At 51.8% G+C, this 14,893-nt stretch overlaps 1 protein-coding gene across 1 annotated transcript; it reads left to right on the top strand.

Moving 5' to 3' along the window:
• Window positions 1-12,453: 12,453 nt before the first annotated feature.
• LOC136996131 (olfactory receptor 14J1-like) lies at window positions 12,454-13,359 on the top strand (the record flags this gene model as incomplete). Its single annotated transcript, XM_067317122.1, has 1 exon — window positions 12,454-13,359. A coding segment is annotated over exon 1 (906 nt), but the record flags the coding sequence as incomplete, so codon positions are not given.
• Between the last annotated feature and the right edge of the window lie 1,534 nt (window positions 13,360-14,893).

Here is a 14,893-nt window from a genome sequence, read left to right on the forward strand (position 1 = left end):
CCACATAGAGAGGCTATTGCTGCCTGAGATGCCCTGAGATAGCTTTGTTCCCATGTGGTGCTGGTAATTTTGGAGGTGGCTCCTACGGGACTTTAGCTTGTCATTAGGAAATGTATCTGAAAACAACTCAGTTGAGACAACTTCTTTCCCTGCATTGACTAGAAAGGGAAGCCCAGACAGCTGGGTTAGACAGAGACATCTGCACTGATGGGGTCTGGCATGGGGTGAGATCAGCTTCCTCCCTGTTGTCCCCAAAAATGCAGCGGCACTTCATTGACTGTGCAGGGAATGAAAAGGGAGTGTAGCTACGTGTTTTAGGGACTCCTTTAAAATGTCATGGTAAAATAGGTGTGTTGAGATTTGTGCAGATTTGGCCATCCAAAGATAGATGAAGCTGGTTACCCTGCTTTCCTCACCAGTCAAGAGAGCCCAACACCTCAGAGTGTGATGTGCTCTGTGCAAAGAGTGAGGAGTGGCACGGACAGCCGTGGGCAGGGGGTGGTTTTCTGAGCACTGGGCTCTGTGTGAGACACAAAAATATCTTTTTTAACGGTGCAGGCCTGATTATAACAGAAATATTTAGAAGTGACTTTAAGACTGAAACTAGAAGGGAATTAAGAAAAAAGATTTAAAGCAAAGAAATGTTTTCTTATACTTTCCAGCTCTTATTTTGTGTTCTTAGTGTCTTTCGTGATTTGTTCTGTTTCAGTATACTAGGCTTCCAGAGCAATTACACATTATCTTTCTGTCTGAAAAGGAAAGAGATTTTCAGAACTTGGGTGGGATGCAGTCACAGGGTCATGGGTGGCTAGTGCCATTGCAGATGCCCTGGTCCCCTCTGCCCAGCCTCCATCTGCAGCTCCAAGGGGCTCCGGTCTCCCGCAGGTCCCCTGTGAGAGCTGCCAGGCCCAGGCAGGTGCCTCAGAGACACCGGGGCCTCTCCAAGTGCCACTGCGTGCTTGTGGTTGGACACATGAGCTCTGCCTGGAAAGCTGAAGAGCTGTTCCCAACATTAAAAAATAAATAAATGAGAACATTTTCATCAGCTGAAATGACTGAATAATTTTTTTAAAAAGTCAGTGTTTTCTCATGATGACATAATGAAAATTTGGAGGAAGGGCATGAATCTCAGGAGAAGAACTGTTGATCTGCCCTTTAACTTCTGTTACCACTGCTCTGTCTGTTATGCTGTGGATTTAGTATCAGTGATCTCTCACATATTTCCACATCCCTGATTAAACTGATCATTTCTAAAGTCAACTGTTTGTCAGACTATCTGGGCATATGCACTTTCCATAGTTTTCCAGTTTTCCTCCTCCCCTTACTCTTTATCAGTCAGATATTTCTCAACTCTCCAGTTGCTGCTTTAAGCTTCAGAGAGCCTGAAGCTTGCCTTGTCTTTCAGCAGTCTAATTGTCTCTTCAATCAACTCCTTCATTGTGTGTCTATTCAGCATTTCCTATCTATTTGTGAAGAACAGTTCAAGGAAGGCTATTCCTTGTAGACCATGGACATCACTGGAGGCAACTTGGACTTGACATACAGTTGAGGAGTGTATTTTACTTCTTATGACACTGCATCAAGTTTATTTGTGTTTGATCGCAATGAAGACAAATCCTTCTGTGTCTGTTTGCAGCTAGTTGTCTAAGGAAAGCAGGTGGGAATTGGTGCACATGAGCTGTAACATTGAGCTGCAGCCTTGAGTGGCAAAAGGTTCGATTTGAACAAGAGTGATCGAAGTCCCCAGTGGCTGATGGGAGAAGTGGCAGGGCTGGGGAGGTGGGGAGGAATATTTTGCATGGATGTCTGACCTCCAGGATGGTGATTTCCCTACATGTCCAGACTTCCTTAGGAGACACTCTGGATCAGTATCAGTTGGAGAAGGTGGATATCACTCTAGGTTGTAAGAGGAAAAATAAGGAAACCTTTAAAAACAGAATTTTTTTTTTTTTTTTTTTGTGATGCTCATTGAAATCTTCCTCTTGTAAATACACTGCTGAAACCTCTCCAGTTAGCCACAGCACAAGAATTGAAGAAAAATTATGGGGAGAGGCATGGCTCCTTAGGGGTTTTTGCATTTTCATGACCCCTCGGGTGTCTTTGGTGCTGAGCCCATGAACCTCCGATGCTGAGAGGAGACTGAAGAAGTCTCTCAAGAAGTTTACATCAGAAGCAAATCCCAAGTTTCTTGGAGCGTTAATGGGTCCCAATGAGGGCCGTTATCAACAAAAGCTCCCTGGTGGCTGATTAGAGCAGAAAGTTGCAGGCCCTGATTGCAGGTAGGCAAAGGCAATGTGAGGGTGGCTCTGATGCTAAGTCAACCTTGCTGTATGTTATCAAGCAGAATGGCCAAGACCCACAGCCAGCCCCTGGGTAGGGTGATCCTTTCCCTCACATGTTGCTCAGGGCTCTTCCTGGGGGCAGTGTCAGGGTGGGGGGGGAGCGCAATTCCAAGTGCAGGACAACAATACGGCACCTCCTGGGCTCCATGGAGGTGAGGAAGAAGCAAGGCCCCAGTGCTGTAAGGAAATGTCATCTTCTCATAGGCCTCGGTGGCAGAGACGCCAGCCATAGCCAAGAGGACAGAGACCTCAGTTTTGTTGGAGGCTTTCAGCTGTGGCATTGCCCTCTGTCATCTCCACCACAGGCTGTCCTATGCTCTCCCAAAGCTGCACCTGTTTCCCCGCAGCCTGCAGAGAACCAACCAGCGCAGTTAACAGAGGCAGCGAACAGACGCAGCAGTTTGCGCAGCAGTGGTTGGGCTCTGACTAGAACTTGAGGATCTTGTGGAAGTTGTGGGCTTTCTGAGGACCCCCGAGGAACTAGCAGGTGATCGCTGTGAACAGGAAAGGGGAAGCTAGGCAAGGACAACTGCAGGAGGCCTTGACTTCTCCTGGGAAAAGCTCGTGGGAAAAGCTCCAGCTAGGAGTGGCTGCTGCTAACGAGCTCTCTGGGTTGCCCCTGACCAGAGGGGGTTGGGGCCTTTGATCCCAGTGGCCCTTGATTGGGCGGTCAAGCACCCTGTGAGTCAGTGCTAGGGAGAGGCCTATATAAGAGCCAGGCCTAGAGCGCAGCAAACAGAGGCAGCAGTTTGCGTGAAGGGACCTTCATTTCTGTTCCCTGTGGTGTACACTTCCTCAGGTATGGTCGTGACACGCCGCACAGCGCGTTCCCCAGCGGCTGCTGGAGTTGCTGTGTCAGAGGCTTGGACCCAGACTGGCCCTCTGACAGTAGATGCAGCTCTACAGGTCTCAGGCTGCAGGGAGTGCTTGGGGCCTCTCCGGGAGGCCTGGGCTGGCAGCCAGCTCTCCTGCAGGAGGTGTGCTGCTGTTGACGAGTTGTGTCGTCAGGTAAGGGAGTTACGGGAGGAGGTCAGTAGGCTGCGCAGCATCCGAGAAGCAGAGCAAGAGATAGACAGGGTATTCTCGGAGACTGTACAGCTCCAGGAGTCCCAACCCCCTGCAGCAGTGGAGTTGCCAGAGGGCTCTGTGCCGTGTGAAATGGTACATCATAACATCATAGAAGAAGGCTGGAAACTGGTCACTGCTCGTGGGAGGAGAAAGGCTCCTACTCCTCCTGAAGACCTGAAGCTGAAGAACAGGTTTAGTGCCCTCCAGGATGAGGAGGAGATGGGCATGGCTGCCAGGGAAGTAACCAGGACAACAGACCCTGTGCCCTACCGGAACACCCGGAAAAAGCGGCGGGTGATTGTTGTGGGGGACTCCCTGCTACAGGGGACTGAGGCATCTATCTGCCGACCTGACCTCTTGTCTAGAGAGGTTTGTGGCCTGCCGGGGGCTCGTGTGAGAGATGTCATGCAAAGACTGCCAAGGCTCGTCCATTCTTCGGACTATTACCCACTGCTGCTCTTCCATGTGGGCACCAATGACACCAAGGGCAAACTGCAGACCATCAAGCAGGATTTCAGAGCTCTGGGGATGGTGGTCAAGGGTCTGGGAGCCCAGGTCATCTTCTCCTCAATCCTGCCAGTGAGGGGGATGGATGAGAGGAGGAGGAGACGGACTTTCCAGGTTAACGACTGGCTGCGCCGCTGGTGTTGGCAACAGGGTTTTGGTTTCTACGACCATGGGACCCTGTTTGAAGATCGACAACTGATGGCGAGAGATGGGATCCACCTCACGAGGCGGGGCACGCGGGTCTTTGCCAACAGGTTGGCCAACCTGGTAAGGAGGGCTTTAAACAAGGAAAGATGGGGGAAGGGGAGAGTTTTAGTGACAGGGTAGTTGGCAAAAGACTGCTCAAGTCAGGATGCCTCCAGCAGGTGAATGCAGCCAGGGAAGTGCGCATGGGATGTGGCTATGGAGGACCCTCTTGTATCCCTCCTGGGAAACCTGCATGCTCGATCACCTCCCTGAAATGCCTGTACACCAATGCACGCAGCTTGGGGAACAAACAGGAAGAACTAGAGATGTGTGTGCGGTTGCAGGGCCATGATCTCATTGCCATTACAGAGACATGGTGGGATAGCTCGCATGACTGGAGTGCTGTCATGGATGGCTACGTGCTTTTTAGGAAAGACAGGCCAGGAAAGCGAGGTGGTGGAGTTGCTCTTTATGTGAGAGAGCAACTGGAATGTATTGAGCTGTGCCTAGGGGTGGATAAAGAGCGAGTCGAGAGCTTATGGGTAAGGATCAAAGGGCAGGCTAATAGAGGTGACACTGTTGTGGGTGTTTACTACAGGCCACCTGATCAGGATGAGGAAGTTGATGAGGCCTTCTACAGACAGCTGGAAGTAGCCTCACAATCCCAGGCCCTGGTTCTCATGGGGGACTTCAACCACCCCGATATCTGCTGGAAAGACAACACAGCTAGGCACAAACAGTCCTGGAGATTCCTGCAGAGCATTGGTGACAACTTCTTGACCCAGGTGGTGGAGGAGCCAACAAGGAGAGGTGTGCTGCTGGACCTCGTACTAACAAACAAAGAAGGACTGGTGGAAGATGTGAAGGTTGGGGGCTGCCTTGGCTGCAGTGACCATGAGATGGTGGAGTTCAGGATCCTGCGAGGAGGCAGCAGGGCACCAAGTAGGATTGCAACCCTGGACTTCAGGAGAGCAAACTTTGTCCTCTTCAGGGACCTACTTGGAGGAATCCCATGGGTGAGGGCCCTGGAAGGAAGGAGTGTTCAAGAGAGTTGGTTAATATTCAAACATCACTTCCTCCAGGCTCAAGAGCGGTGCATCCCTATGAGTAGGAAGTCAAGCAAAGGAGGTAGGAGACCTGCATGGATGAGCAAGGAGCTCCTGGCAAAAGTCAACCAGAAGAAGGAAGTATACAGAAAGTGGAAAGGGGGACAGGCCACTTGGGAGGAATATAGGAATGTTGTCAGAGTATGCAGGGATGCGACGAGGAAGGCTAAGGCCCGTTTGGAATTAAATCTGGCTAGAGATGTCAAGGACAACAAGAAGGGCTTCTTCAAATACATCAGCAGCAAGAGGAAGACTAGGGAAAATGTGGGCCCACTGCTGAATGGAGTGGGTGCCCTGGTGACGAAGGATGCAGAGAAGGCAGAGTTACTGAATGCCTTCTTTGCTTCAGTCTTTACTGGTCAGGCCAGCCCTCAGGAGCCCCAGAGCCTGGAGGCAAGAGAGAAAGTCTGGAGAGAGGAAGACTTTCCCTTGGTGGAGGAGGAGTGGGTTAGAGACCATTTAAGCAAACTTGACACCCACAAATCCATGGGCCCTGATGGGATGCACCCACGAGTGCTGAGGGAGCTGGTGGATGTCATTGCACAGCCACTCTCCATCATCTTTGAAAGGTCATGGAGAACAGGAGAGGTGCCCGAGGACTGGAAGAAAGCCAATGTCACCCCAGTCTTCAAAAAGGGCAAGAAGGAGGACCCAGGGAACTACAGGCCAGTCAGCCTCACCTCCATCCCTGGAAAGGTGATGGAGCAGCTCATCCTGGAAGCCATCTCCACGCATGTGGAGGACAAGAAGGTGATCAGGAGTAGTCAGCATGGCTTCACCAAGGGGAAATCATGCCTAACCAATCTGATAGCCTTCTATGATGGAATGCCTGGCTGGGTAGATGAGGGGAGAGCAGTGAATGTTGTCTACCTAGACTTCAGCAAGGCTTTTGACACTGTCTCCCATAGCATCCTCATAGACAAGCTCAGGAAGTGTGGGTTAGATGAGTGGACAGTGAGGTGGATTGAGAACTGGCTGAATGGCAGAGCTCAGAGAGTTGTGATCAGTGGCACAGAGTCTAGTTGGAGGCCTGTAGCTAGCGGTGTCCCCCAGGGGTCAGTAGTGGGTCCAGTCTTGTTCAACTTCTTCATCAATGACCTGGATGAAGGCACAGAGTGCACACTCAGCAAGTTTGCTGATGATACAAAACTGGGAGGAGTGGCTGATACGCCAGAGGGCTGTGCTGCCATTCAAAGAGACTTGGACAGGCTGGAGAGGTGGGCAGAGAGGAACCTCATGAAATTCAACAAAGGGAAGTGCAGGGTCCTGCACCTGGGGAGGAATAACCCCATGCAGCAGTACAGGTTGGGGGTTGACCTGCTGGAAAGCAGCTCTGCTGAGAAGGACCTGGGAGTGCTGGTGGACACCAAGTTAAGCATGAGGCAGCAATGTGCCCTTGTGGCCAAGAAGGCCAATGGTATCCTGGGCTGCATCAGGAAGAGTGTTGCCAGCAGGTCGAGGGAGGTGATTCTCCCCCTCTCCTCAGCCCTGGTGAGGCCACATCTGGAGGACTGCATCCAGTTCTGGGCTCCCCAGGACAAGAGGGATGTGGCACTACTGGAGCAAGTCCAGCAAAGGGCTACAAAGATGATTAGGGGACTGGAGCATCTCTCTTATGAGGAAAGGCTGAGAGAGCTGGGCCTGTTTAGCTTGGAGAAGAGAAGGCTGAGAGGAGATCTTATCAATGTGTACAAGTGTCTGAAGGGAGGGTGTCAAGAGGATGGGGCCAGACTCTTTTCAGTGGTGCCCAGCGACAGGACGTGAGGCAATGGGCACAAACTGAAACACAGACACTTCCATCTTAACATGAGGAAAAACTTTTTCACTGTGAGGGTGACAGAGCACTGGAACAGGTTGCCCCGAGAGGTGGTGGAGTCTCCTTCTCTGGAGATATTCAAAAGCCGCCTGGATGCAATCCTGTGCAATGTGCTCTAGGTGACCCTGCTTGAGCAGGGGGGTTGGACTAGATGATCTCCAGAGGTCCCTTCCAACCTCAGTGATTCTGTGATTCTGTGATGTCTACTGGACATCCACTACTCTCTTCTCCACAAGTGGAGGCCTTTTATCACAGAAGGCAATCAGGTGGGTCAGGAATGCTTCATCTTCAGTAAATCCATGCTGACTGTTCCCAGGCACCTTCTTCATGTGCCCAGAAAGGTGATCTGAGCGGACTGGCTTCATGATACTCTTCTCACCAACGTGAGGCTGAAAGGCCTGCAGCTCCCTGCTTTGTCCTTGTGGCCTTTTTTGAAGATTAGCACAACATATTCCTTCTTCTGGTCTTTGGGACCTCCCCTAATCTCCACAACCTTTCAAAGGTGACAAACAACAGCCTTGCTGTCACAGCAACCAGCTCTGATGGCAGCAGTCCAATCCCATAGATTTCTATGGGTTGAGTTCTAGAGACTTGGGCACTGCAGGTTGGTTTTCTCCTCAGGAGTCCTGACTCTAGGCACAACAGCTGAGGAGACCTTGTGGGTGAAGACGGAAGCCAGGAAGGACTTGACTTCCCCAGACCTAGCTACATCCAGTTTTGCTAGAATCCCTGCCCCATTCAGCAGTGAGCCCACATTTCCTTTTTTATTCTTTTACTGTTACTGAAGCAGTAGCAGCTCTTCTTCCTGTCCTTCACATTCCCTTCAAGTGTCTCTGTCCCTGGGCAGCTTTGGCTTCCTTAACACCATCCCCACTTTGATGGACAATATTTCTAAATTCCTCCTTTGCAGCCTCGCCCTTCTTCCTCTTTCTGTATGCTGCATGATTGCCCTGGAGCTCACATGGGAGTTCCCTGTTTAGCCCACCTGGTGTCCAGAGATGTCTACTGACTTTACAAACTGTTTGTTATGGAGCATTCTTGTGCTTGATGGGTGCTGTCCTTAAAGGCCTGTGGGCTTTCCTGAGCTCCTCTGCCCTTCAGAGCTGCCTGCCTTGGTCCATGCCATGGAAGAGCTCCATACATGCAAGCTACCCCTTCACACATAGGGCATCCCCCTCCTCATCTTGCCTGATGGTCTCTCCTGAAGAACTTGCACCCTGCCATTGAAGGACCCCAGTCATGTGAGTGGTCCCACCACATCTCAGTTATTCCAACCATGTGGCACTCCTGTGACAGCTTGTGCATCTCCATTGGCTCCTGCCTGCACCCCAGGCTGCATATGTTTGCATACATTTTGATATCAGCACTTCAGCTGTGGCCTCAACCGAAGTTTTGTCACAGGAAAACCTGTTACCAAGGATCTTACATATGAAAAGGCCCTGATTGCAAGTGGTGACATGCTGTCATGGATAGCAGGTGGCAATGTAATGGTGAAAGGAGGTTCCCACTAAGAGAGCAAAGCCTGCAGTGCCCAAGGCCAGGGAGAAACAGAGCTGGGCCGTACAGGAATGCCAGGAGAGGGATTGGAGGCCCGAGCTTACACTTCAGCACCGTTGGGTCTGTGACAGACTCCTTGAACCAATCTCCAGGAAGGACAAGGCACCACTGAAGAAGTCCCTGGCCGTGAGCAGCCTGTGATCCAGCCACCCTGAGGTCATCTTTAGGCCAGTCCCTGTTCATATCATCTGGCAGGGTGAGAAGAGGTTCAGGAGGAGGAGAGCTAGAAAGGTTTGAGAGCACTGAGACTGGAACAGAGACCTTGGTGTGATGTGCCTCCCATTTATGCAGCACACATGGATGTAGAGGGGATGGACTTTCTCTAAAGGAAGTGATTAATTTGTCTGGGCACAGGTAGGAACCCCGAGATGCCTGGGGGTACTTGCCCAGCAATCACTCTAAAGGGGAATGGTGTTCCTGTAGGTCCCATGCTGTACCTGCTAGGGACATGTGGTTGTGCTGCACACCCCAGGCATCTGAAATGGCCCTGCCAGCCTATTTCTGTGTCATGAAATCAAGTGTCTGCACTGAATTACTACAGCTGTTTGTAACATTGGGATCTTCATATGTCTCAGCTTCCTAGTGAGTGGGGCTCTAGTTGTAGTAGGCATCTAGTGTCATTTCAGATGGCCAAGAAAATTCCCCACCTGGCCCCCAACTGATGCTCCAGAAGGATGTGGATCTCATAGTCCCTCCATCAGAGCAAGCAGACACTGGCACATGCCTGGGACCACCTCTGTCTCTTCAACTGTCCCCAGGTGTTTGTGTGTGAGGAACTGACTCCCACCCTCCATCTCCAGGGATTACAATGGGAGCTTAGACAAGGAGCTCCCATGCAGACACCTCTGTTGTGCTCAGTTTGGCTTGGTAAGGAGAATCCCACCTCCTGTGTGTTTGTGGGGTTCACAGGAGGGATCTGAATCCCACTGCATGCCAGGGGCTTCTAAACTGGCATGCGATGCCCAGATTGACTCATCTGAATCAACACCTGAACCATGTGGCCATGAGCTCCCCTCTTTTCCCTGTCTAGGTGTCCTGCCTAGTCAAGAGGGGGGAATCGGGGCTTCCAGAGTGGGACATTTCCACCTTTCACAGATAGCCATCTTCTGATGAAATAAACTGCAATGTTGGAGTCAGTCTGTCTGCACTCTTTAGAAAAGGACAATAGCTGGTTGTTTTAGTCTACTTCAGTGAGCATTTCCCAGGAGGAGGGAGCACAAGGGACAGAGAAATTCATGCCTTCAGCTGGGCCTCTGCTCCTGAGTGGGGCCAGGCTTTGGGGACAGAGGGAGCTGATGGCAACCTGACAGCACTGTTGAGAGACAGCTGTGTGCAGGAGCAGCTCCTCTGCAAAGAGCAGCAGGGCTGCGGGCACTGAATGCTGCTGCTGCCATGAGATGAGAGAAGACAGGAAGAATTGCAAGGCAGTGTGGAGTGGGAGGAAAGAGGAGAGCTCCTTGTGGGAGAAATCTTTACAGCCCTTTACACAGTAAGTCTCTGGCTGTAGAGCAAGACTACTGAGCTTCCTGGAAAGGTCTTCTGAATCCAGCTATCCCGTGAGTGGTAGGGTTTTAAAGGATCATTCTGCTGGCTTCTCCAGTGTGGAGGAGGAGGAGATGCTTCAGAGCAGGGATTCCCTGCTGCGCCATCACAGGGACAGGGCATGCTGCTACCTTATCCCGAGGATGGCTTCTGGGGTTGTGAAGCCAGGGAGTGCACCCAGGTCTGACCAGTGCTGTGATTAAGATCAGTGTCCCTGCACCCCATGGTGCTGTGTGCCTGGAGCAGTGACTCTGCCGCCTGCGAGGGTCAGCACTCAGCCTGCCTGGGGAGCTCCCCACAGCACTGTGGGGAGAAGCTCTGGGTGAGGAGGGGCGACCCCCAGCAGGGCAGGTTCATTCTCCTGCTGAGACGGTGCTTCGTGGGTCAGGGCTGCTCACAGCTCCAGCTCACCATAAGGACATTTTGAAAGTGGAGTCCTCAAGAGGACTTGTCTCTGCCTGGTGGGAATGGAAATGCAGCAGTGAGGTTTAAACAAGGGGCTAAGATCTTCACCATCACACTGAAGGATGAATAGGTTTGCAAGTGCCTTCACCACTCCTCAGCCTACAGGCAGCACCAACATCACCTTGCCAGTCTCATCAGGGATTTTCTGGTCTGCTCTTTAACACCTGCAAACAGAGAGATGCTGCTGGGCAGTTTCCTGCTGCTTGGAGGTTTCTGTAGGGCAGAGCTGAGATGACAGTGGGTGGGATGGGACCTGTGTGGGGACAAAGGAAGAGCTCCCAACAAGGACATTTTCAAGCAGCAGAGAGATGGTCAGGGAGTGAGAGGAAACTGCTACCAGACACCTCATGTGAGGTCGGGGTGCAGTCGGTTCTCTGCCAGCCCCTGCAGTGCAGGTGCTTTCCCCTGAGCAAGCCCCCTTCATCTTTCCTCTGCCACCCAGCAGAGCCCTCTGCCCTCAAGGCCATGGGATATCGGACAGGAATTGTGTTTTTGGCAGCCAGAGCCCCAGAAGAGCAGAGGAGCAGCTCTCCTGCCACCTGCCCATTTCCTAAAACATGACAAAGGGGCTGAGAGCGATCTCCCTGCGATGCCTCCATCTGGGAGGTGGTGTGCACAGGTGGGTTAGGGGAAGACCTTCCTCAGTGTCCCTCTCTCTTTCTGTCTTTGCCACCCTAGGCAAGCACCAAGGTGTTGTGCTTTGTTTCTCCCCGTGTCTGGGCTGCTCTAGTTCTTGCTCTTGGGCTTTCTGGGGATGAAATTTGCTGCCACAGAGTCTGACCCAGACCCTGTGGTTCCTGCCACAGAGTTGTCTGCAATGGAGTGAGAGGATGAGGACCCCTTCTTGCCTTTGGGGCTCAAAGCAGCACAGTGTGTGGGGCTGGGGAATGAGTGTCCTTCAGGAGCCCCCACCTTTCAGACACTTCACCCTCCCTGGGGTGTGCTGCTGAGCTGTGTGCTGCCCTCGAGGAGGGCACAGCTCTTCTACTGGACATTCATGACAGCTGAATGCCCCATGCAGAAGGCACAGAGGTGCTAAGGAAATGGAAATGCTGCTGGCGGTGGCTCTATGTGGGCAGCTGAAATAAGCACCGTGTGTTTTTGCCTAGAAACTGGGTGTCAAAAGCTCCCTCAGTATCAGCACCACGTCACAGAGTCCTTCTTCTGATCATCGGAGCTATATGCTGTGTCCCACCCTCTCCATCACTCTTGGGACATCTGAACTGAGAGAGAGGTGAGTTCGCAGATCTGCACTTTGCAAGTGGCCACCACTGTCAGCAGAGGCCAGTTTCCTTTAAGGGTAACTTGTGGTTGAGACTGTCCCCTAGCTGAGAAAGGTGCATGCCCAAGGCATCTGGGAATGGGACTGATGTGCAGACCAGTGTGCCGGCTCTGTCCTAGGGCACAGGGAGAGCTTTTGCCTCTCAGGACTCACTAGTCTTCACACGGAGAACAATGGAAAGGTTGCATATTCCTACCCTGCAAAGCAGACAAACAAACGAAAAAGCCCCCAAAAGTGAAGCTGTTGCTTTTGCGGTCAAAATGCCTCAGAACTGGAGGTGAAGATGTTAAACCACCCTTGTGCACTATAGCAGGGCTGACCCCTCTGGAGTCTGTGGGCAGAGGTCCATGCTCCTCATGGCACACTCAGCCAGCACAAATTGGAAGTCCAGACATGAGTGAAGCAGTGTGTGTGTGTGTGTGTGTGTGCATGTGTGTGTGTGTGTGTGTGTGTGTGTGTGAGAGAGAGAGAGAGAGAGAGAGAGAGAGAGAGAGAGGGCAAGAGCTTTGAACAGAGAATTCCCTGATGACTTGTCACTGTCTTTTCCTCCTTGGACAGTCCCCCATATCCAGAGAGAGCAAAATGTCCAATGGCAGCTCCTACAACGAGTTCCTTCTCCTGGCATTTGCAGACAAGCGGGAGCTGCAGCTCTTGCACTTCTCGCTCTTCCTGGGCATCTACCTGGCTGCCCTCCTGGGCAATGGCCTCATCATCACAGCTGTAGCCTGCGACCATCGCCTCCACACCCCCATGTACTTCTTCCTCCTCAACCTCTCCCTCCTTGACCTCAGCTTCATCTCCACCACCGTCCCGAAATCCATGGCCAATTCCCTGTGGAACACCAGGGCCATTTCCTACTCAGGATGTACTGCACAAGTCTTTCTATTTGTCTTCTTGTTAGGAGGAGAATTTTCTCTTCTCACTGTCATGGCCTATGACCGCTATGTTGCCATCTGTAGACCGCTGCACTATGGGACAATCATGGGCAGCAGAGCTTGTGTCAAAATGGTAGCAGCTGCCTGGGCCGGTGGTTTTCTCAATGCTCTCATACACACTGCTCACACATTTTCAATGCCACTCTGCCAAGGGAACACAGTGGACCAGTTCTTCTGTGAAATCCCCCAGATCCTCAAGCTCTCCTGCTCAGACTCCTACCTCAGGGAAGTTGGGCTTATTGTGGTTACTGCCTGTTTAGACTTTGGGTGTTTCATTTTCATTGTGCTGTCCTACGTGCAGATCTTCACTGTTGTGCTGAGGATCCCCTCTGAGCAGGGACGACACAAAGCCTTTTCCATGTGCCTCCCTCACCTGGCCGTGGTATCCCTGTGTGTCAGCACTGCTGTGTTTGCCTACCTGAAGCCCCCCTCCATCTCCTCCCCAGCTCTGGATCTGGTGGTAACTGTTCTGTACTCAGTGGTGCCTCCAACAGTGAACCCCCTCATCTACAGTATGAGGAACAAGGAGCTCAAGGATGCCCTGAGGAAAGTGATTTCATGGACAGTTTTCTGCAGTGGTAACATTGCCTTTGCTCTCCACAAATGACTCCCCTTGAGTCCCATACCAGGACTGAGCTTTGTTTGTTCATTTTCTTTTTATTATGACTATTATTACTACTAGTAGTAGTATTTGTTATCATGTTGCTGCACAAATGCTTGGATTCCTTCCACTTTTCCTGAGACTGCTCTGTCCTACCTGTTACCCACATAAAATTGTGTCCAACACTGGGTCAGAGCTGACTCCCTCACAGTATCTCTGTAATAAAGTCGGTTCTTCCTGGTGCAGTGCCTGAAGGCTGAGCTTCCTCCTAAGCTGCTGTCAAGAATACCCCAAGGAATTACATCCCAGAAGGGCCTCTTGCACAGGGTTCTCCATGGGTTCAGGAGCTAAAAGCTCGTAGTAGTGTCATGATATCTTAGAGACCAAAGGCTGGATTTAGGATTCATCCATCAGTGTCCAGTGACAGTGGAGGGGATGAATGGTCACAGATTTACATACCCACAGCTGTCCAACATGTTAAGGCCCAGTGTCAGATGTCCATCCTTCTGGAGGGGAATATGGAGGTGCCAGGAGAGCACAGGGCATCTCCTGGGGCGGCATGTGCCTGGTTTGGGAAGTGAGTGGAGCCTCACAAAGTGAGAAATCCTTCAAAGTGTAGTCACTTAAAGTTAAAGCACTAAACTCAGGGGTCTGCAGGCAAAAGAGTGCTCCACAATCCCAGGAGAGGCAGTGGGGACCCATCTGGCATGGGGATGGGAGACAGGAGAGTGATTCATGTCATCATCAATGAAATACCAGGGGCAGGATCTAGAGATGCACCTGGACACAACTAGTACCCTTGGAAATGCTCCATAGTCCCTCCAAGCACTTACCACATCCGCAGTCCCTGGAAGGATTATAGGCCATGATCCCCATTTGGTTGGGTCTGCTTCCCACCCTGACCAGCATGGCCAGTGCAGAGTGACCCTGTGGCCGTGTGGCCCCACAGCCTGCTCACTCTGCAGAGCAGCACCACCAGCTCGGGGCCCTGCAGCAGAAGAGGGGAGGGGGTGTGGGAATGGCCAGCGAGATCAGAGGAGGGATTGGGAGAGATGAGAAGGAAGTGGAACTGGGCTTGAAAGTATCTTGAAGAGAAAAATGCCAGCTTTTAATCCAAGACAATGTTCAGTGTGGGTACACTAAAGCGAGCTCATGGTGCTGAGCCAGAAGTCCTTGCTGTCCTAGCTCTCCACATGGTCTGGGAAGTGTCTGAAGAAGGATTAATGCTCCCCACCCTCCCAGCTCATAGTGTCATTTTCCCTCCTGACGGGTGGCACCAAAAAGAAGGCTGGGAGCCCTTGTGGGAGCTTGCATTGAAGGAAGCAGCACCCAGGAATCATGTCAGTTTGCTGCTGTCCCTCAGGCCCTGTCCCCAGCACATCTCCTTCAGACAACCTCCCCCAGCCTGCATGCTGGCCTTTACCCCAAAAGTCACCCCTAGACAAGGCTCCATGCCCAGCTGTGGACTGGGCATCCAGCTGTGAGC

Source organism: Apteryx mantelli, unplaced genomic scaffold (genome assembly GCF_036417845.1).
Source record: "Apteryx mantelli isolate bAptMan1 unplaced genomic scaffold, bAptMan1.hap1 HAP1_SCAFFOLD_20, whole genome shotgun sequence".
Classification (NCBI taxonomy): Eukaryota; Metazoa; Chordata; class Aves; order Apterygiformes; family Apterygidae; genus Apteryx; species Apteryx mantelli.